Source organism: Merops nubicus, unplaced genomic scaffold (genome assembly GCF_000691845.1).
Source record: "Merops nubicus isolate BGI_N331 unplaced genomic scaffold, ASM69184v1 scaffold2356, whole genome shotgun sequence".
Taxonomy (NCBI): Eukaryota; Metazoa; Chordata; class Aves; order Coraciiformes; family Meropidae; genus Merops; species Merops nubicus.
In genome coordinates this window covers 8,090-31,252 of record NW_008616741.1, presented here as the reverse complement: position 1 = coordinate 31,252, position 23,163 = coordinate 8,090, and the positions used below count along the sequence as shown (strand labels likewise).

General features: G+C 40.5%; 1 protein-coding gene across 1 annotated transcript in view; it reads left to right on the top strand.

Annotated features, from left to right (window-relative positions):
- Positions 1-20,306, top strand: part of PDLIM5 (PDZ and LIM domain 5) — a gene marked incomplete at its 5' end in the record, with an annotated part of 34,275 nt that extends 13,969 nt beyond the window's left edge. Inside the window, 5 exons of the mRNA XM_008942909.1 lie at positions 7,432-7,606; positions 14,316-14,496; positions 15,509-15,629; positions 19,491-19,606; positions 20,217-20,306. Coding sequence (XP_008941157.1) covers positions 7,432-7,606; positions 14,316-14,496; positions 15,509-15,629; positions 19,491-19,606; positions 20,217-20,306 — 683 coding nt within the window. The remainder of the gene's footprint in view (positions 1-7,431; positions 7,607-14,315; positions 14,497-15,508; positions 15,630-19,490; positions 19,607-20,216) is intronic.
- Between the last annotated feature and the right edge of the window lie 2,857 nt (positions 20,307-23,163).

Sequence of the window (23,163 nt, the reverse complement as noted above, 5' to 3'; positions counted from 1 at the left end):
GATTTGACATCCTGTTCTGCATACACTGACAGTCTGGGTCTCTTTCTTTGCAGGTTATTCTGTAGATGTTTGCTAAGGAAAAAGGGGAGAAAATCCAGATCATATCAGACTGGGGAGTTAGGCCATGATGTCAAATTGTATGAAGCTGGGGAGAGGGAGGGAGAGAGTCACCAAGGCTCACTGTGCTATTGCAAAACGCTTGTCCTGCCAGTAGGGTCCTGCTCAAGGTCTGTAAAGGGGTGGACTGTGCAATGTTCTGCCCTTGTCACTTCTGTTTTTCTGTGTTTCATTTGTAATTAACCTACCCCTTATCTCAGTTCTGTTGGCCTTACAGGTCACACTTACTGGGTAAATTAAGTTGGTGGCCCATTGGCTTTGGGAATACTTTTGCATGGAAAAGGCAGCCAAACTATGGTGTCAGCATCACCTCACTCAAGAAGTATAGTAATTTTTTAATTTAGGGCCATCCCTTCTCAATTTGTTTCCTTTGTAGAACAGGAAATTAAAGACAGAACTATTTATTACAGAGGTTCAGGACCTTTGTGCCCATTGAGGACCGTGGTCTAAACTTGGGAATGAAACCAGTGTAACACTACAAGCTTTTAAGGCAAGTCCTTATATTGTTGGTAAGGCCTCTGCTCTAAAAACAGTCACAAAACATAAACAGCTCCAGTATTTTTCACTAAAAAAGTTTGTTAAAGATTGCTCCTCCACAATGCAGTCACCATTCATAAAAACAGCAAGCCTCATCCATAAAACTAGTGTGATTGACAGGTCAAAACACAAAAGCTTCCTGATCCTGGTGTATGGACTGTTATTCTTATTAATTTTTCATCTAATCTAAATGATTATATAATCATGTGACAGCAGACCACAAGAATTTATTCTTACAAGTTAAGTAATGTGAAGTCACTTAGCCAAGCAAAACCCATTGTGAAACCAGAGTAATTTATAAATGTCAACCTTAATTTCGTGGCAGTATGAAATCGTAACCCTTGCAGACAGGGTGAAAAAGTGAGTATGTTTCTAAAACTTGAATGTTTATGTTCAAGAAGGGGCAGATCATAGTAGTGATGCAGAAATGTACCACCTACTTGTTGGAGGCAGACCTGGCATACTTCACTACAGGATCTGCTGAACTGAAACTCAACTTTCTGTTACAGCTACGACCTTTGACAATTTTCCTGTGATTTGATGTTGCTAAATTCATGTGCTGTTGCACCAAGCTGTACACTTAAACTAATTGCATACATAAATCAGATAGATGCATGCTTCTTTCTCTAGTCATTTAAACAGAGGTGAAGAGATTATTTGTCTCTGTTAATATTCCTACTCAAAGGGAGTGAAATAATCACTGATTTTCAAAATTAGGTACTTGTCATCTTTGATTTCTTACAAAGTAACTGGGCTGTTGTTGTGGGCAGGCTCATCAGATCAGTTTCTCTTCACTCTTTAACACCAGTTCACAGCAGTGGTGCATCCTGTTCAGACGTACAGGTGTAGGGCATAGAAGAATTATGCCTAATGTTTGTTCAACAAATGAAAAGCCAGTATTTCTCTGTAAATGCATTCTTATGATTCGGTGTTAGCTCCATCAGCTCTATGGAACTGGCAGATAATCTGTGTGTGAGTGAGGCTGGATGGTCATGTTCTCCACTGCCATAGTCAGCCTGTCGAGGTCAGAACAGAAGCTAGAAGTGAGGAAAGCAAAGTGTTATCTGCAGAAAGCTACCAAACTATCTCTCCAGAAAAATAAAACACTATTGTATAGGTCTTAATTTATTTATTTTTTTTTTTTCTCTCAGGGCATGTTTTTGGTAAAAGCAGTGCCAGTTGTGCCAAATTTGTGATGGTATGTGATGTAGCAAATCATAAGGAGACAGGCTGAGAGCGCCAAAACCCACCATACTCATTTTAATTAAGATGCTTTATAGCTAATTTACCCGGAGCCTTTCCAGTTGAAAGGGTGGCTGCTAGCTCAGGAACTAGCCCCTCCGGTCGCAGGGGTTGTTGAAATTGGGCCGGGGTGGCACCTGTTGTGATTTTCCACGGGGCACATACCAGCCTTCACCGGCATTTAAAGACATGATAATGGTTTAATCCTTCCTGTCCTGCCTTTAATCAGCAGCGGTGGCGTAGCTCTGGCTGCACTTCCAAGACTGCAGGAAACAAAAAGAGAACTGCTGAACACGGTCTGGGGGAGTTATTTGTGGTTTAGGGTTTTTTTTTTCCTCCCCTTTTGCTTATCCTGTAGCTTTCTTCCTTGAACTTGTGTGATTTCACACAGGCCTGGGAGTGGATGGGGTGTTATATACGGCTAATGGAACGAGCTGACAGCCCAGCTTTTCAGACACATTGCTTCATCCGGCCATCTGTTTGGTTTGGAGGGAAGGAACAGGAAGATTTCTTACTATACAGATATATTAAGAAAAGTCAGAAAATTGGATGTATGAAGCTTTATATTTTCCATTTATAATACAGTAGTTTGATAGCAGCGTATAAATCATGGAGTTAGAACACTTTAAAATGAAGTTCTGGCACTCCCACTGCTTAAAGTAGCATTGTTATTTATAGATATTACATGAAGCCTGATGTTATGTTTAAGTGAGCGTTAAACAGTTCAGGCTGTTGCATTGTTGCTACGCACCGCAGAACCTCTGTCAAAGTGACTTTGGCACCGCCGCGTATCCGCCTTTCTCCCTTTGTCTTCCAAACCTTTTGCCAGTGTTTGCAGTTATCCATGTGCTCAGCGATGGAACAGCCTATTGTTAGTCTGACGAGGGCAAAGTCACACTGGGATTTTTGAAAAAGAAAAGAAAAAACAACGATTCTTTACCTTGCCTAAAACTCTGTTAAATATTAAACTAGCCATACCAAGGAGTTTAGTGAGAGCAAACACTGAAGGTTTGCTAAACTTAAACCTAATAAAGTAGAAAGTTAATAGTTGGGTACAGAGTGTTTTCTGTTTTAGAAAAGCCAGCTATGACAATACATGAATGCAAACCAACAGAGTTTTAGAAGATTTAGTTAAAGAGAGTGAAGGTGAGATCTGCAAAACTCCAAAATTTGACCACAGAGATCTTTTCATGGCTTAAGGAGAGCCCAAACCTCTGGGACTCAGGGTAGCTTGAATAGCTCCTGATGGAGTGTATAATTCTTACAAATTATTTCCTCTATTTATTGTATTTGCTTGTTATAATTTATAATTCTTGAGCACCCGCAAAAGTTGTTGTGCTCTGTCCCATTCAAGCAACGAAGGTGACACCCAGAAGATCCGTGTTGAGGTTGTGTTGTGTGGCAGCTGGAGTGATTTCCTTTCCCATCCTCACACAATCATCATTCACAACTGAGAATGTGCAACCACACCAGCTCTTGGGTACCAGGGCACTTCCCCAGCGCTCTGTGAGAACAGAGCTGCTGGTGGGCTCCAAAATCGTATCTGTGAAATGTGAAAAACAGTGTAAAGCATAAACCATGGGAGAGCTTAGACAGATTGCCAGGAGTTGAGAGGTCTTTGCTTAGAATGAGTGGAATAATTTCTGCCTACTTTCTTGTCACTGGTGTGCCCTGTTCCTCGTTGCAAGAAAAAACACCTAACACCTGCATAAGTTTTCTGGGCCTGATGCTTTTCTTTAAATCATGTGGCTCTGTTTCAATCTGAAAAGGTTCCCAAGAGAATAGAGAAGAGTAAGGAGAGGATGAGAATGTGGGAACTCCAAAAGTATCCCCTTCCTCTCTGCTTGCACAAAAAACATCTTATCCAGTACTGTGAAACTTGCTGTTTAAGTAGAAGGGATAGTTGGGAAGCATTGGCATTCATTCTAAACAAGAAAACAGACCTAATATTTGAAATTCTCTGGCTACAAGTGGTAGAATATTGTTGGGAAGAAATACTGACAATTCACATGGATTTTAAGGAGGAAACTAATAGAGGGTTTGAAAAAAACAAAAACAAAAACACCACAAAAATGCCACCACCACCACCACCAAAAAAATGCTCCGTGGGTTGCAGTGGAAGTAATGAACTTCTGGTAAAGTTACTGGAGTGTTAAAGGCATGTTTGTGGCCTATGGAAGGACACAAGTGGGCAATAAAAGCTGTCCTCCGGCTGGTGTTCAGATGGGAATGAGGAAGATTAAAGGGTCTACTTGAGAACAGGAACAGAGGGGAATAATGCTCTGCAAGACCACCAAAGTCTTAATGTGAATACCAGCAAAGTGAAAAATACCCTTTGAGAGAATGCTATGGGAACAAATTGTGAGCACGGACAGGGAGCTTTCTGGTTTTATGCTGGCCTCAAAGAAGAAAGCATTTCATAAAATGCTTTCAGGTCTTGCTTTTCAAGGATTTTTGAGCAGAAGGCAACCTTTCCTGTCTGAGTTCTCGGCTGCTGCTGGCATCTGCAGTGATCAATTAGATATTGTTCCCATCATAGTAGACTAAATAGTGACATAAATTTATAAATGACAGTCTAAAAGCCTTTTAGAACTTAGTTTTTGTTCAGTATCCAAAAATATTCTGGCAAATACAGAACTGTCTGAAAGCTTAGAGGTTGTTTGTGATTCCCTTTATTCTGTTTGTGTTGTAGCTGTGATCCCATGGGAGTTCTGCATCTGCTGAAGGTCTGGGTGTTGAACTCAAGTTCACTGATTTCAGTGAGAGTGGAGTGCCCATTTGCCTTCGCTGGTCCTCAGTGCTAAATGCCCAGCTTCTTTGTGCTTAGCCACTGCTCTTGGTTAACACAGTACTGATTTCTCTAGTTTGTATTATGATTCACTTAAAATAGAGTCTTTGTTCTAAAAGTCTGTAGTATGGTAGATCAAAGTTATTTCCCAAACTGATGGACTATCTCCTTCTCTCCTTTTTAGTGCTTTGAGTAACTCAGAAATGACAGGTCTAACAACCCTGTAGAGAAAGTTTATGTAGACAAACCCTGCTCCGGGCCAGTATAGTAACTTTAAAGTAGTGGTAGTGTTCAGCAAAGCATCATTCATAAAAACAGCATTAATGAAAGCCAGATTGAGACCAAAGAAAAGGGAATAATTGTGATGTTTGTCCTTTTTTTTCCTTTCAGCAAGCAGAAGGACTTTTTTTTTTTTAACTATGCGTTGCAAACAAGAGATAGCTCATGTGTCTGAATGGGCTTTGGCATTAAGTAGATAACTCAAAAAAAAATTAGCAGTATACTAGAAGTTGTGCTGCAGTTTGATTTATGGCAAAAGCAATCTTCAAACAGATTTGGTTTGAGTGTGTATTTTTGGCTTTTCGTGAAATGGAACCTGAAAATTAGAACGCTGTGTGTGATGACAGAGGAGGAAAGTGCTATTAATCAAACCCACTTTTGTTCATGTCTTCAAAGCCATTCCCCCACCTTTTCTTTTTTTTATCTGTTCCTATGTTTTCATTTGAGCAGGCATTTAAAATCTAAAATGAACTATGGTAGCAGAGTGAATTGTTCAAGATCAAGTGCTTCTATTCCTAAATGCTTTCTACGCAGGAATTCTGAATTTTTCTGCAACCAAGATGTTATTTTTTCAAGATATTGCATATTAATTACATATTAAATATAACCAATAGTCTTGTATTAGAAAAAAAAAAAAATCCAAATCACAAAACCCCTAAAAGCCAACACAACACAAACACAGCAGGGAAAAAAAAAAAAAAGCCCTGATGAACGGGTGTACTTTTTGTTACTTCAGATATTGAAAAGGATTCCAGATATGTCAGTCTTGAAATGACCTGATTTGAGAAAATTTGATGAAATTAAACTTCGACAAGAAGAGGTGTAGAACTATATTGCTTTCTTCATACAGAGAAAGAGCAAGCAGGAGCATGTATTGAGTCCATACTTGTGGGTTAATACTAAGCATAATTATAGTACAAAACTATTGGTGCTTAAAAGGATTTTTCTTCCAACAGTGTTGCCTTAGCATACAAATACACATGAGGAATGGGGCGTTTTGTTACCTGAGGTTCACTGTATTGTTTTGGTTAAATTCTGTAGTGTGTGGCTGTCTTCATTCTGTAAATAGCAATGGATTGGGATTTCTGTTGAATTGGGTGTGTATTTACTGTTGCTTAAATGTATCTGCTCTGTGAATTAGTGTGCTGCTTCCATTTGAGCAAGACATACAGTGTTTTGCCTGAAAGTTATTTGCAGCTTTTCTGTAGGGTGAAGGCTGATCAGCATTACATTAAGGAAAATAATGATGATCAATTTTTCATTTTTTCCCCAGAAGATGATAGGAAACAGAGAAGACTAGCACAAGATTAGCCACTCCACAAACCAGTTTTTTTTTGCAAAGCTACATCCTGATGCCCTGACCTTGGGATGGAGAGCTGCATCATTGCAACACAAGATTCATCCTGTGCTGTCTGATGCCTTTGTCACTCACTGCTTGATTTTTTTTTTTCTGAGTTTCTTTTTGATTAACAAGTTTTAGTATGGCTGCACTAAAGCCAGAGCACTGAGTAAACATTCACGGTTTCTCTTGCCTGTGGTTACAAACAAAAGGCTACGGAATTGTGTTTTCTTTTTAGTGTACTTGAAAAAGAAAAAGAATTCTCCACTTGACAGGAGTAACTACTCCCATAAACTCGTGTTGCTGTAGCTTGTACGTTACCAAGGCACATATATCAATAGAGGAGAAAGAAAAGCACAGAACTGTTTGTTTCTTCATTACCCTTGGCAACAGTATCATCTGTGCCTTTCATTTTTGTAAATGCGTTTTTCCTACTCCGTAAAAGCTTACGTCTGTTCTGTGACTAAAAACCTGAGCACAAGTTGAAGTGTGTGGATGCATACATTTCTGAAAATGGCAGGTTTTTATTTGTGTCATAACTTCTGTAAAGAAGGTGTGAATGTGGCCTTTTGAATGCTTCAGACTGGCAGTACCTAGTGATCTAGTCTAGTGTTTAAATTCGATTTAGAAATACGATTCCCTTATACAGTACTGTATTTTAAGATTCCATACATGTTGTATTGAATGTGTACTCTTGTTTAATCCGTTAGTAATGACGTATGATCTACTGCATTCACTGTAAAATATTTTGAATAGGTATGTCATATTCTTCTGTCTCTCTTCATACACTGATATTCTTGGCTTCGGCTTTTGTATCTAAAGCAAAATAGTACCTTCACAGGTCGTGTATTCTTCTGCCTGACTTCTTTAGTATGTTGAAATTTGTTCATTACTTCTACAAGTTAGCCAAAAACTTTCCATGTTATTTCACAGGCATTTCATAAAGTAGATAGGACTTACTGAGTAGGGGAGAAAGGGAAGATAAGCCCTTTTTAATTTGTTCCTTTAAGTAGGCAGGTGTACACTGGACAAAGACGTTGGACAAATGCTGCTGGTTGCTCGTATTTCAAGGTAACTTACTTGGTACTGAAAGATGGTCTTCTAAATGCTTTTGGCACGCTTGCCCCAGCTCCTGCCAGTGGATGGACATCAAACAGTATTAAACCACCCGGAACAACTGCCCCAAGTGAAAAAGTTGCCACACCACCTCAGCTAAATGAGCAAGACACGTTGGTTCAGAGGGCAGAGCATATTCCAGCAGGAAAGCGTACCCCCATGTGTGCACACTGTAATCAAGTCATCAGGTTTGTATCTATGCGTTGGGTAAAAAGCATAGTTGGGTGGATGGGCCCGAAAGGCGGTAGTGAATGGAGTTAAATCCAGTTGGCAGCCTGTCACAAGTTGTGTTCCCCAGGGTTCAGTTTTTGGGCTAGTTCTGTTTAATATCTTTATCAATGATTTGGATGAGGGGATTGAGGGCACCCTCGGTAAGTTTGCAGATGACAGGAAATTAGGCCGATGTGTTGTTCTGCTTGAGGGACGAAAGGCTTCGTAGTGCGGCCTGGACAGGTTGGATTGATCGGCTGAGGCAAACGGTATGAAGTTCAACAAGGCCAAGTGCCGGGTCCTGCACTCGGGTCACAACAACCCCAGGCAACGCTACAGGCTTGGGGAGGAGTGGCTGGAAAGTGCCAGGTGGAAAAGGACCTGGACCTGAACAGGAGCCCGCAGTGTGCCCAGGTGGCCAAGGAGGCCAACAGCATCCTGGCTTGTCTCAGGAATAGTGTGGCCAGCAGGGCCAGGGAAGTCATTATTCTCCTGTACTCGGCACTGGTGAGGCCGCATCTCGAATACTGTATGCAGTTTGGGGTCCCTCATCGAAAGAAGTTATTTGAGGTGCAGGAACATGTCCAGACAAGGGTAGCAAATCTAGTGAAGGGTCTAGAGAACAAGTATTAAGGGGAGCAGCTGAGGGAACTGGGGTTGTTTAGCCTGGAGAAAAGAAAGCTGAAGGGAGACCACCTCACTCTCTCCAACTACCTAAAAGGAGGTTTCAGCAAGATGGGGGTCAGTCTCTCTTCCCAAGTAACAAATGATAGGACAAGAGGAAACGGCCTCAAGTTGTGCCAGGAGAGGTTTAGATTAGATAGTAGGAAAAATTAATTTATGGAAAGTGTTGTCAAGCACTGGAAGAGGCTGTCCAGGGAAGTGACTGAATCACCATCCCTGGAGGTAGATGTGGTGCTTAGAGACGTAGTTTAGCAGTGGACTTGACAGCGCTGGGTTTAGGGTTTGACTTGATGATCTTAAAGGTCTTTTACAACCTAAACCGTTCTGTGATTCTGTTAATCCTGCAGGCTCTCTGATAGCAGGGCTTTGTTTTGCTTTCATAGTTTTTGATTCCTTAGTCACACATGTTTTAAGGCTTCATTTCAGCAATGCAGAACACTGTTTTCCTGCAAAACTGAGAATGAGAATACTGATGGAGGAGAAACCTTGTGAACTACTAATGGTCACAGCCTTACAGCCTGTTTTACAGAGAATCAGAAAGCTGGGTGGAATAGAGCAAAAGTAAAACTAAAGAAAACTAAGCAATTTAGTTTTCAGTTATACATGCATTCCAATGAAATGGAGAAGATTAGCTATTTGGAAACCAATCAGAGACTATAGTTTTATAAAGACTGACTTGTCACAAATTTGATTTATAAACTATAGTTTCTAATTGAGAAGAAGAAAAATAGCAGGCTCCAGCCATGTAAGAAGAGGAAGGAACACAAGTTTAACAATTGCTAGGACTGGATTAATAATGATTTCCTGCAATGTTAGATTTCAGGCTCTTTGCTGGCCTTTCTTGGCCTTTGGGCATTATGGTAGCTAGTGTCCTGGACTTGTATGACATGGGTAGAAAAGATTAAGCAACACAAACAAAAGTTTGCCAAATGAGATTAAGTTAAATAAATTCTGATGAGCTCCTAAGCTATCCTTATTGTTAGCCAGAATTTCATATGGTGGAAGAATTAAATCTCTGTTGCATTGTTCAGTGATTTCTGACAATTAGTCATGATTGTCTCATCCAGGAAACTGTAATCACTTTTTGCAGCCTCTTGAGGCCTGGCTTGGAACCTACATCAGAAGATGCAACTAATTCAAATCACTTGATTTCTAAGAGTCAATTGAGTCAGCTTATTTAATTCCATTAGATTTCTGTTCTGATAGTTGACTACCAGCTCAGTTAACATTGAGTTAATTTTAGAGGACTCTTTGCAAACTGGTCTGTGATGTTTTGGAGAAGTTTTTCCTAGTTCAGTTGTATATGTCAAGGAAGTAAAAATATATGTTCTGAATCCCCTTGAAGCAAAACAACTTATACCAAACATAGGTGCACATCTTTTCTAATCTACATATTTTGCTTCACTGCAAAATGGAAGACTAATATCAGAAAGGTCTACACACTTTTGGGATAAGAAACATCTGATGTGTTGAACAATCTGGCCTATATAATCATTCTAATGTCTTTAGTATTATGGCCTTTTTGTTACTTGGGCTTTGCATTTGTATCTAGCAAATAGTAAGCAAGCAACCGTGCACTTTCCTTTTTGTTACTATAATTTCAGTTTAAAAGAAAACTGAGCATTGGAAATATGCTATATGCTGCATCTCTCTTGTAGGAAATTTCAGTGCCTTTCACAGCACCAGTGGTTCATCAGGGTTCACTGATGCTGTGCTGTGGAGTCTCACAACGTGGTCTGTAGATCAATCCTGAGCAGCCAGACTTTCATCTCGGACATTGCATCACCTGCTGCTACTTCACACTTCACACTCTGTCCCCATTAAAAAGGGGATGAGCTGCACCCTCTAAGCAGGGGAGTGTATTGGTCTACGGAGCAACCTTTGCTCCTTAGTGGATGCATGAGGAGAAACTAACACAGCCCTGCTTGACAGTACTTAAGCTGTTGTCACCTACTGTGACACATCTTGATGAATAGTAACTGATACCCACATCTAACTTCTTTGTAACTTGCTGATAATGTTTGAATCCTTATATTTCTTCCTATGTTAAATGCCGACTCAATTATTAAAAGCAGACATTGTTTCACTTGAGGATGAATTGACTTGCATTAGTCAATGCCAAATATCCTTCATGTTCACAGCATACAGTGGATCTGAAAGATTGCAATGGCATTTTTAATTCAAGTTTTAGCATAATTACAGTTCATGCCCTTAGTGGATAGCATTACCTATGAAAAGGTAGGAGAGGGATCGAGTGACATTGCATTGTGCAGCTGTTTTGAAGCCAAAATGCGTTGTGGAGTTGGTTACTTTACACTCAGGCATAGAATAACCATGGCTGGTTGAGCCAAAACCATTTCTTAGAGACATCTTATACCTTTTCTATATATCTTTAATTATTCATACAGTAATTGCCTGAAGATTCCATTTTTTTCCAAAGCTTCCTTAAGTAAGTTTTTCTTTCTACATCTAAAACAACCAAAGCTGGAGGCAAACTAAATTTCCTACAATATACTTTCTGTGACAGTCTGACAAACTTCTGACATTTCCTGTTGAAGACTTCTGGTTCCCAGGCAGTTTTACCAAGTTCTGCAGTGCACAGAGTTGGCTCTTCCTTTGAAGTCCAAATGTGTTTTCTCCTGGATTGCCACTGAGAATACACTCTTTGGCGTGTCTGCTTGTAAATGATGAGTTGGCTTTGTCACCTTTTCAGGCAGCTTAATTGTTTTTAAAGGCAAAATGGAAAATGGATGAATGGTGCTTCTCTTCAGCATCTTCTATACAATAATGATACATCATGGCATTTTCAAGTGAGGAGAAAAAGAGTGTAGACTGCTGTATGGTTAACTGTAAAGTGATAGGCTTACTTAGCAGATGTGGAAATCCTTTTGATCTCTCTACCACCAAATTGCAGTTCTGGCTTACTATCATCATAAAAACCACATGAGAAGGTAGGCTATTGGCATACTAATGCATCATGACCATACTGATGAAGTTATATTTAGTTACAAGGTAAAGACAGTGAAATTGTGATTGTATTCCCTCCATGTTACTTACTTGTCCTTCCCATTTGCCCTTCCATCATTGCTAGAGCTGGACCCTAGATGCTGTAGGTCGTTACCAAATTTATGTACCTGGTGATCCTTTGGGGCATAAGACTCTGTGAATACTGTTGTGTATACACCAGAATCCCTTTAAAAAAAAAAATAATATACTACTGTTTACCTCCATCTGCGAGCTGGGTTCATGGGTCTAGATGGTGATGTTAGAAGTTGGTTCAGAAATGCGTAGGATGTCAGAGTAGCCTGGGATAGAGGCACATTCATGGCCAACTGTTGAGTTGGATCATCCCATATCTTTGGATGGAAGGAACGTGGGGTTTTAGCGCCACCTTTACAAATATGTTCTAGTTGACAGAGACATGTGGGATTTTTGTTTGTTTTTAAATGGGGAAGGAAGGATGAAGCCATCTGCAGCCATCTTCCTAGCATTTCACATCCTACATATTTCCCATCAGGTTCCACGAGTAGTGTGGGCATGTGGCTCCCTTCCTCACACTGGGGCTTTAAACTCCTTTTCAGATGAATACAGCAAATAAATACCTTTCATTGCTGGAAGCTATCATTTCATGTGCAAAAATATGCAGAGGCCAGGAACACCTCCAAGTTCTGAATATCAAGTTTTAGTGTATTTTACATGGCAGGTGTTTATTATTTTTTTTCTTTCTTCCAAATGCTTTGGGACAGCTTTTAAGTCACTGGTATCATTAAGCTGCAGCATCAGCTTGATGTGTTTAAGCTACGACCTGATTAAAAGTAAAATTGTATTTAGAAAGCGTTCTTCTGGACACGTGTGTGCGAGGAGCCAGCCCGCTAATGGAACACCTCGGAGACATTGTGCAGGGCACAGCCACAGCTGTCTGGGGACTTTGGGCAAGAAACCCTATAGATGCACTCTCAGGCTGTTCTCCATCCATCTGGGTTCCTGTGTGCTGTCCTGAATGGCTAACCTCAACATGTCAGAGTTGTAAACTCAGGAGAGCTAAATGCAGCAGATGTTGTAAAAATTCCTTCCCTTCCCGTCGCTAGTGTGCTTGCTTTCCATTGCAGAGCTAGCTGAGCCCAGCATCTCCCTGCAGATGGCCAGAAACTCAATCCTACCTGGAGCTGGGAGAGCCTCTTCGGTGTCAGCCCCGTGTTAATGAATCTGTTAAATTAGCCTGTGCTGACAAGGCGCACTGAGAGCACTTTGTTGTACATAAGGGCTTGTATTGTTTGATCAGTACATAACTGAAAGGGCATTGATGTAAAAAGGTGCTTGCAGAGCTGCGGGAGGGTATCGGGTTAGGTCAGTGTTTGCACTGCTCAGGCATCCGCTGGGAGTGGGGGCCAGGGAGCAGAGCTCGACCCCAGCTCCCTCCTTAAAGGGCCATGAGCTGCACTCCAGGAGATGTTTTTCACTGCTTTCTCTCTGGTGATCAGAGGTGAATAGAAAAAAATGACATTAAATGTGTTCATCACCTCAGAAGATGTGTGAGTCATCCTAAATCTGTTTGAGTCCCTTATCTTTGACTTCTCATCCTGTTGAAAATACATAGCAATACATAGAAAATGCAGGAGAAATTAAAACAGTTACCTCTGCTCTCAGTGAAGTTGCCTTCTGTCCTCTGCTTCCTTAATCCTAATTTTATTATGGAATCATAGACTGGCCTAGGTTGGAAGGGACCCTAGAGATCATCTCATCCAACCTCCCTGCCATGCACAGGGACACCTCTCAACTAGACTGGGTTGCTCAAAGCCTCTTCCAACCTGGCCTTGAACACCTCCAGGGAGGGGCATCCACGACTTCTCTGGGCAGCCTATTCCAGAGTCTTGCCACCTTCATACTAAAGAACTTCTTCCTAAGATCTAGCCTAAACCTGTTCTCACTGTCTTAGTAAGTTTAACCCTGGGAGCAAATGTTAAGTTTTTTTTTGTTCTCTGTTGTTCATATGAAAATATTACCTTACACAAAAGTGTTCTTGCACCTTGCTAAATTTAAAAAAAAAATGTTTAGCAACAGGGTGGCGAAATTAGTACCTTACACTTTTTTTTTTGCAGTGAAGTATTAGATCAGAAAAAATGTGATGTGATGTGATGGCTGAAAGAATGGTATCTTTATTGGTCTTGCAAAAATGGGAAATCTGGTGAGGAAGAGTAACTTGAATCACAAAGTTCAACTGAAACCTTAATTCTGGGAGTTCGAGGATTGGTGGGGCCTTATTAAAGCAAATATGTTCATTAAAGAAATTACCATGCTGAATATGTTTTCAAATGAACACAAGTACAGTGGTATATACCTAGGATTTATGAGTTACAAACTGAGAACCTTTTGTTGACTGTGAAATGGGCAGGTTTATCTCATCTGTTAACCTTGTTGCATCAGCCAGACAAATGCTATTAAAAGCATAATTATTTTGTCTTTGCAAATAATAGAGGAGGCTGTGTATTTGGAGAAAACAGTCCTACTTTTGCTTCTGAAGAGAAAAGGGGAGGGGGGAAAGGACACAGACAAACATGCTTCCCCCCACTCCCTAAAAAAAAAAACAAAACAAATAAACAAACAATCCCCCAACAACTGGGATGAATTATCCTCTAACAAACTTGTTGGGTAAGGACAGTAATTAATTTTTTTTTTCCAAAAGAAACTGATGTTATTGGCTTTTAATGGAGTCAACTGGCCTCGATATAAATGCATGCTGAAAGAATGCTGATTGTATCACTGAGTCAAATCTCTCTTTCCAATAGGTGGAAATAAGTAGGAACACAGGAAGCATCCTTCTTATTCTTCTTTTCCCTAGCAGCCATGAGTATTTATTGCAGTCAGGTGGTTTAGAGAGAGAGTTCAATGGGAAAAGCTACAGCCAACACTTGATGCTTTCTTAGAGCCCGTGGGAGGAGAGAGCAGCTTTTGCAGGAGCCAAACCAGGAGCATTTGCTGACAAAATCCCTTCTTTCTATTCAGAGGACCCTTTTTGGTGGCTTTGGGAAAGTCATGGCATCCAGAAGAGTTTAATTGTGCTCACTGCAAAACCTCCATGGCTTATATTGGATTTGTGGAAGAGAAGGGGGCACTGTATTGCGAGGTCTGCTATGAGAAGTTCTTTGCCCCTGAGTGTTCAAAGTGCCAAAGGAAGATCCTTGGGGTAAGTGATGAGCAAGTGGCCTGCTTTTCATTGGGAAAAATAACCACAGTGTTCAGAGCTTCTCTGCAATGAAATTCCCTTTTATCTCTCCCCGTTTACATTCTTCCAAACATACTCTGACATATCTTTTCAACTCCTATCACATACAGAGTATGTTTTTGGCTCTTTATATGTTGAGCCTTTTCAGTGTCTTTGAGAAAAGATGCTGTAGTCTCCTTGGCTCTGCCAACTTCAGCTCCCGTTTCACAAAGCTGTTCTGTAGCTGTCTTGATTACTAGATTTTTCTTGAGCAAAATGCTTTTAATTGTCAGCTTTTTACAGAACTAAAGGGTGAGAAAAGCAAAAGAAGATAGTGTAATCCTCCTTAGCCAAGCCAAGCACTGCAGAACAGTCTGGTTGGCTAGATGTGAAGTAGTGCACTGTTCCCAGTGGTGGTGTGGATAGAAAGATGCTTTATCCTCCTCGGCACTGGCGTTGCTGCTGTGAGCCTGCCAGCCGATCCTCCGCTGCTCTGCTGCAGACAGCAGCATGTCTGCACTCCTGTGGAACCTGGGTCACGCAGGGCTCTGGCAGAGCAATGCTCAAGTCATATTTGGCACTGCAGCATCTTCCAGAACAACACAGAGCAGTCATAATTTTGTTTGTCGTGTCTTCTGGTTAACTATTCACAGACTTGAGGAGACGTTGGCGATGCTGCTTTTCTTATTTCACAGGACCATTGTGGATGAGATCCTAATTAAAACAGGTGGACAAATGAGTTGTTAAATCTGTCCAATTCTACATCAAACTTTGCAAAAAATGAAAGGTTGATTAAGACAGATAAGGAGATGTGCCATAAATAAAGCATCTCATTAAGTTAAACATCAGCAGAAATTATGTGCAAAACCCATTTTCTAAGTAGCAGTAGGAAGCAAACCGTTACTGAAGTGAATCAAGTGTGGAGGCGTGGTCACCACAATCTAGTCATCACATCAGAATAAAGTCTTAGTAACACTTTTTCTGATCCCCACAGGAAGTAATAAATGCTTTGAAACAAACTTGGCACGTTTCCTGCTTCGTGTGTGTGGCCTGTCATAACCCCATCCGCAATAACGTCTTCCACTTAGAAGATGGTGATCCCTACTGTGAGACGGGTAAGAAGCAACACAACCAAAGGTTACTGTGGCTGTGCAGGGCAGCAGAGCTTAATAAGTTTGGGAAAGAATTCCTTTTGGTGAGAATTTTATCAGCTTTGACAGGAGCAAACTTCTTGTCACTGGTTCTACGTGTTGTTCCTATTAAGCCCTCAGCTGCAGGCATCAGTGATACAGCAAAGTGTCAAGGCTGACTTTCTGGTTGCCTTTAAAATAATCTGGAGTTTATGTAAATCTGCTTATTTATTAAACAAGCAAAAGCCAGTGGAGTGATGTGTCTTACTCTGAATAGCCTTATTCACGGCTGAGAGGGACTTCCAAGAGTAAACAGTCTGCCCACAAAGTTTTCTGCAGGATCAGGGATAACATGTGTTGAACATAAGCTTGAGATAAAAAAACATGGAAAAATACAGTGATAGAAATAGAGCACTTGAGAGCCTGATGAGCAATATTACATGAAAGATGTGCCTTAAAAGTCCAGAGGGATTCTGGTTTTGTCTTTAGCACTTCCAGCTAATAATTCTACCTTTTTTATCAATGTGAACAGTTTTTATTTTTGTTGGTTTCCTAGTTTACTTAAAACTTTCCCTGTACATTTTGGGGCTAGGAAAGAAATAGATAGTATTTATAAAGAATGCCCATGAAATGGAAAATAAACAAAATTGCATCAAAATTGTCTGTTTTCACACTGTGTGTTGTTTACATCCATGTTAGAACCATCACACAGACCTTTTCTGTCCTTTTCTTTCTATTGTGAGAAGCATTGTAGTTTAACTACAGGTGGAAGTAGATTGACCAGGAAGAGATTTATCATGAAATCCTAGTGACCTGTTTGAAGCTAAGATTTCCTTCTGGATTGATCCCACAATTGATTGCAGTGGGCACCATGGAGAGTGCTAGGTACTGAAAGGATGATCCAGGCAGGCAAAATTTATCCAAAATTCTCTGTCAGAGCAGCTTTAATGAAGTGTTGGCAGATACAAAAGGGCGCAGTAGGTTATTGCTAACTCAGTGACACAAGCAGGGTAACGTGCTGCTCCTATTGAGTTCGTGGAGTAGCAGAGGAAACAGATACATGAGCAGCATCCTCCAGAGTGACAGCACGGTGAAATTTCATCCTGTGGCAATCTGAAGCCCCTAATCTCGAAACCATCTGATGATTCAAAAATAGTACTGGAGGAATCAATAACTCCCCTTTGGGTGGAAAGCTCATGATCAGGTTTGTTCTGCTAATACTGAATTCTTGTTCCTGCCACCAAATGACCGGTATGTTATGAGGTGCATTGATTTGGGCTACTGTTACAACTTGGGTGCACAAACCCACACATTTCTATACTGTAAGCAGGAAACACTGGGATAAAATGTCAAGAATACTACACTTTTCACAGAGTTTATTTCTGAGATAGAAAGTTGCTAGCACAAGTTAATGTAGACGTTCTGTGGAGTGTTATTGGCAGTGATGCATTGTAATGGCCCTGGCTCTCTAACTAGAGGTTAATTTGAGATCTGTTCATTCTTCAAAGACTTTCAGTCCAGCTGGAGTTAAGAGTCTATGACTAACTTTAAAGAAATAAAGAGGAAATGTCATTGCCAAATTTCTTTCTTCCTAGTGCAAAGGAGAGTTCTGATTTCCAATATGTATTTGAAATTAATGACATCAGTTATTAGTATTAAGGGGTTATCATCTGTAAAATGTTATGGGTTTGGATGTTGATGCTAAAATTAAATTAGAGTGCAGATATCTACAACTTTGAACTTTTTTGAAGTGCAGAGTTAGTAACCTGGTTTTGAAAATGCTGTGTGCAGGAAGCATTGATATGTGACTGTGTGAGAAGTCTGCCTTGGAAGGCTTCCGTGGTATCGCAGTTCAAGCATGCAAAAGCAAAAGAAAGCTGATGCCCTTCATTCTGCCTTATCTATTGCCCTTTCTTCAGAAGAAAAGCCAATAAACTTATCAACACAAGCCACAGACCAACGTACAAAAGGCTTTAACTACTGGCACCAGGAAATTATCAGTAAAAGATCCTGTACGAACAGGAATGCAAAGAGCTGAAGCAGAATGCTCATGAGACCATGTCCTTCAGGGCTTTTGCACAGATGTGTTCTACCATTTGACATTTTTCTTGTCTGTCTTCTGCTTAAGCAGTTGTAAATTCATCTCAGTAGCATGGACTAATGAAGACAATTGGTGAAACTGTTTCTTGCCACTGGCAGCCATTGGAGGCTTTGCTTTTCCATAGCACTTGTGTTCCTGTGATGATGCTTTTTGAGGTCATCATAAAAACACTGTCTAACTAAACCAAACAGGACTTTTCTCTTGGACTTGACATGTGATAAGCCTCTGTTGGCTCTGCTGCACTAAGGACCAGAGCTTCAGCTGATCTGTATAATCTAGGAGAGAAACAAAATCTCCTTGTACCCTGCTTGCCACTCCTTGTAAGTGTCCTTGAAAACAACCTCTGGCATCTAATTTCCCTGTCGGAGGCAGAGTGTTACTATTCAGGATGGAGTGCAAAGCTTCATTATGGTTGTTGCTGTGTCTGTAGTTCATCTTATGAAGACATGCTGCTGCATGACATTATGTGTTTGCCATGGTAGCGTGCTGATCCCAAATTCTCACACTACAGCATTAATGCTGTTGTCTTCCATGCAGAGAAAAAACAAAACAGAACAAAACAAAACAACCAGAAAAAAAACACCACAAACCCAAACTACATTTCCTACTTAGAATGGGGTATCTGAGAGTTGAAACAAGTGGAAAAGACCAGACATCTTGGGGTGAAATTCAGGTCTGTACAGGTGGGCAGCAAAGGGCTGTGTTAGCTTTTAGCTCCTGAGATGGCTCTATGCACAGAGAATAAAGTGTCACACACCAAGAACGTGAGGATGGGGGTGGCTGTCGGTGCCTCCCACTCAGCTTCAGACATGTATTTTATCTTGCTAGTGTGCCCTGCTCTCTCTTCTTCAAGCTCTGCAGTCAGTGGGGATATATGCACAGTTCAGTGCCTCTCGTTTTGGTCCCTGCTCTCTGAGATGGCTGGAGAAGCCTTTCTCTGCTGACTCTGGGGAAGCCTCTGGAGGCTCGAGTCACTCCAGTGCCTAAAAGTGAATGGTGTGAATACTCTTCAGTGATTCCAGTCACTGATCACTGTCTGGGCACCCTGCTGATACTTGGAGTTAAATGAAACAAATACCTGGCCTAAAGCCTCTGGGTTCTTGTTAGTTGGTTGGTTTTGGTTGAGTTTTCTGGTGTTTTATGGGGTTTTTTTGTGGTTTTTTGTTTGTTTGGATTTTTTTTTTAAACCCACGTGATAAACTGTGTCATGTCTTTGTAGGAGACGATGACTAGAAAACTGTTCTGACTTGATCCAAATTGCTGGCCTCTGTTTAGGACAGAAGCCTAATGATTGCAAAATTTTGTGTAGCATAGTCTGAGGAAAATACTGTACCAGAATGTAGGCAAGTGCTCATCAGTTGCCACGAAGGTCTGTGGTGTAAACAGCCAGGTTGTGCTTTCAAGGCTGAGCCAGAGAGGACATAAGGAGCACCCGTGCAGGTGCTCTGCCAGGAGTGCATTTTCCCCCTCGAGCGTGCTGTTGATCTCAAGGAAATGAAACACCAGGAAGATGGAAGCATGGCTGCCTTGAAAGGATAAGGAGGGGGGGATGAGAACTGAACTAGCAAGGAAAGGAGGACGTTCCAGCCTTTGGATCTAGGAACTCTATTCAGTCTACCAAGTATTATAAAACTCCACAAGTGCAAACCCCCTGCCACTGGAAGAAAAACACAAAGGTTTTGAAGGGTCAGTCTTGATTTTCTGCCTATGCTTCATGTTTAAAATCTGTTTGCATTTGTTTGCAGATTATTATGCTCTGTTTGGTACTATGTGCCGTGGCTGTGAATTCCCCATTGAAGCTGGAGACAGGTTTCTTGAAGCCCTGGGCCACACTTGGCATGACACTTGCTTTGTATGCTCAGTAAGTGAAGCTAGTCTACATTTTAAACAAATCCATGGTAGCAGTGCGTGTGCTAGCCTGGCCAAGATGGGACTTAACAGCTATAACCTCTTTTAGTCCTCTGAGCCCAAACAAAAAGCACTTTCCCAGTTATTTGGAAGGTGTGTTGATATTGTGAGCCTTTGGCACCAGTCCAGAGGAGTTGGCCTGGACTGCAGGCGTGTGTCGTAGCATTTAACCCTTGATGTTTACTTCCTCAGAGCAGGCACTGAAGGGCCATACAGGAATGGGCTGTATTTCTGAAGCAGCAAGAGTGCTTTTGATAAAAAGACCTTGTATTGCCTGCTAATATTGTATCACCTACTAATATTGTATGACCCAAAACAAAACAAGCCCAGATCAATGCTGATCCTAACTCTGCTCCCAGCTATGAACCTGTTGACTTAAAGAAGGTTAAGCGTACATCAACCATTAGTATTGCATCAAAAGGAGTATCCCTAAGAAAAAGGTAATCATTCTTATTCTTTGAATATACTCATGCATAGGACAATACCATGATTTGGCATTCTGAATAGTTAATGGTGTAATTCATCTGAATTTGGATGATCTTTTCTTTTTGATTCTATTTCAGGTTTGTAGTGACAGTTTGGAGGGTCAGACTTTCTTCTCCAAGAAGGACAAGCCACTGTGCAAGAAACATGCTCACTCTATCAACATCTGATGCCTGAGGCTCATCCTGTGTAACAAATGTACTGAGCAGAAAGAAAGGTTAAAATGTCAATGTTCAATAATTGGTTAAAATTATTTATATATGATTTTCTAGAATGGAAGAGAAATGTGGAAACTCGCAGAGGGGGTTGTACACTAATTTTTGAAGTGTTTATAAGTTAGGGTTTTGTTTCCCAAAAAAAAAAATAGGAATCAGGAATTGCACCCAAAGCAAACAATTAGAGGTGCCTTTACCTCTACACTTGGCACATTACTATATTAGTTTAATGATTTTATGACCACATTTATATCTCCTTCAGTATGAGAGGTGAAACATCTATAAAAATAAATACCTGATATTAGAAGTTTTGGTTTTGGTGCTGTTGACCAAATAGAAGGAGGTTGGCTTCAGTGATCCAGATCATTTTGTTGCACTGTTGTTTTTTAAAGTGTGTCTTGAAGTATTGCATCTAAACTCTATCAAAAGGAACTCAAAGCAAAGATAAGATTACATGGAATGTGTAGTTCAACTGATATTTTTATCTGATACTCATATACATGAAGCCTCCTGCACAATTACATGTACCTGTGCCTTTGCAGTTAAGTCTTCTCTGGATCTGCCAAAGACAGAGATTTTTACAAAGCAGTTGTGGGGGGCAGTGGCTATGCTGGTGAACAAGAATAGTTTGCCACTTAAAGAAGAGTATCCCATTTATATTTTCTTCTAACTCGTGTACTGCCACAACACCAGCAAAAAAAGCCTGCCAGTGAAGGCGTCTTTGACAGGATGGAAACCTTAAACCAGACCTTAAAAATAAGGGAGCAGGGAGTTAAAATTTGGTGTTTGCAATTCAGGTTTTAGATAAAGTGCCTTGGAAAGGGGAAATTGCACTGGATCTGCAGGTAACAGTGTTTTATATCCAGAATGGGAGAGCCTGGTGTTGGACGAGGGGAACTGGGGAAGTGCAGCTGAGGACATTGTTTTTCTCTCAGTACATGCTTTACCATGTAGCTCATGAATATGTATACTGGTGGTGTGCCAGGTAGTGTACCCAAAACCTACTCTGTTGCTCAGCTATTAGGATTTTTATTAGTTTGGGGTTTATTTCTCTCTTTTCCCCCAGATGTAGGCAATATATTGTTGACTAATATAATAGTGAGTTAGGCAGCTCAGTTCTTGCAAGGGAGCAGAGAGACAATGCTGTCATTATGCATTTACTGCGAGCTGCGAGGCAGCCAGTTCTGTGGCTTCACAGGAATTTTAACTCTACAGAGAATCAGTGCAAGACCTGTGCACCAGCTCAGTCCCACTTAACTTCAAATTAGGGCTTAAGTGGTGTGGAGCAATTGTAGGCAGGCAGGGGAGAGGTGGTGACACTCTCTACGGGGTGAATTTCACTCCAGCCGAGTTGCACGGCAGAGAAGGGGCCTCCTCAGGGCCAGATTAGATTCCTGAAGGAAACTGAATTTACATGTGGTTTAATTCAACTGGGATGTCAGAGCTGATTTGTTAGTCTTTAGTGCTCTTTCCAGTAGACGTTAAAAGTAACTATTTACTGGTTTTGTTGTTCTGGGTTTGGGGGTTCATTTTTTTTGCGGATACAAGGACAGACTTGTCAAAAAAAAATGGGGAAAATCATAGAAAGAATTGTAACAAGGAGCATCAACAGAAGATGGGGAAAGAAAATCAAAAGTGCTGTACTGAAATGCAAAAATATCTTTGACTTTCTTACTAATTCAGAGAGACAGGTTCACATTGTGGGGCTGTTCCACTTAATTTTCTGAAGTTCTTTTTCTTCAATGCTACCACACTTTTTTTTTTTTAACTTCTGGTGGTACGGAGGAAATGGCATAAAGCTGTTTAAAATGTTTACACTCTTGTAGATGTACCCTTTTGTGAGTTTGGCTGAAAATCAGAAGGATAGAAGCAAGCTGGAGAAGATACAGTAATATCTGAGCCAGGTTGCTTTTGAAATTAGATGGAATGTGGAGAAATGAGACCTAGAGACTGGGTTTCAGTGGAGCTATATTGCACATGCATGAGGAAAGAGAATGGGAATGCACAGGATGAGGTGTTCAGTAATTTCTGCAATTCAAACCTTGCTATTCTAAAGTAGGATGGAAACTTTTCAGTTTGTCATTGTCCTTAGAATTTATTTTGTTTTAGGTTCATAATTTTAATGGGATTATATTTCTTGATCCGTATGTTCTAGGATTGGAAATTTTGCAGTTGCTAATGAATTTGAGGACAGAAGCCTGAAAGGCTCCAATAGTACTGCTTCATTTAGCTGCTTTGCTTTTTAATTTCTGCTTTTATATATTTGTTTAAAATTTAAAAGGAAGCATAGAATTGCTGATACATAGTGAATATTTAACAGCTCTACCAAATTATATAAATCAATTAAAAAGAACGTAATTTTTATCATTATTTTAATAAGTGAGATTTTAGTAGAGCACTTTATAATAATGCCATATATCTCACTGAATATTTATTACCTCTTTTGTTTAGGACTATTTCATACTGGTATCTTTGTATTTTGTTTTATGTGTAAGCCTGCATATTTACCTCCAGAATTTTTTTGGTGTGTGAGTGTATGTGTTTATATATACTTATCCATACCTGCACACACATGTGTGTACATTGAGAGACACACATATAAATGCACATATGCATATGTATATTTGACTGCAGACTTGACATGGCAAAAATCAGCACCGTTCCATCATCACTGGGGGATTTCATGAGATTCCCAACTGGTTTTCATATAACATATGTATAGGATTCATATTGTGAGCAAATGTTAGAAAGTAAGGAGAGACACGTTAGTCGCCTAACTTCTGTAGGTTTTTTGCATGCATTTACAGTCAGT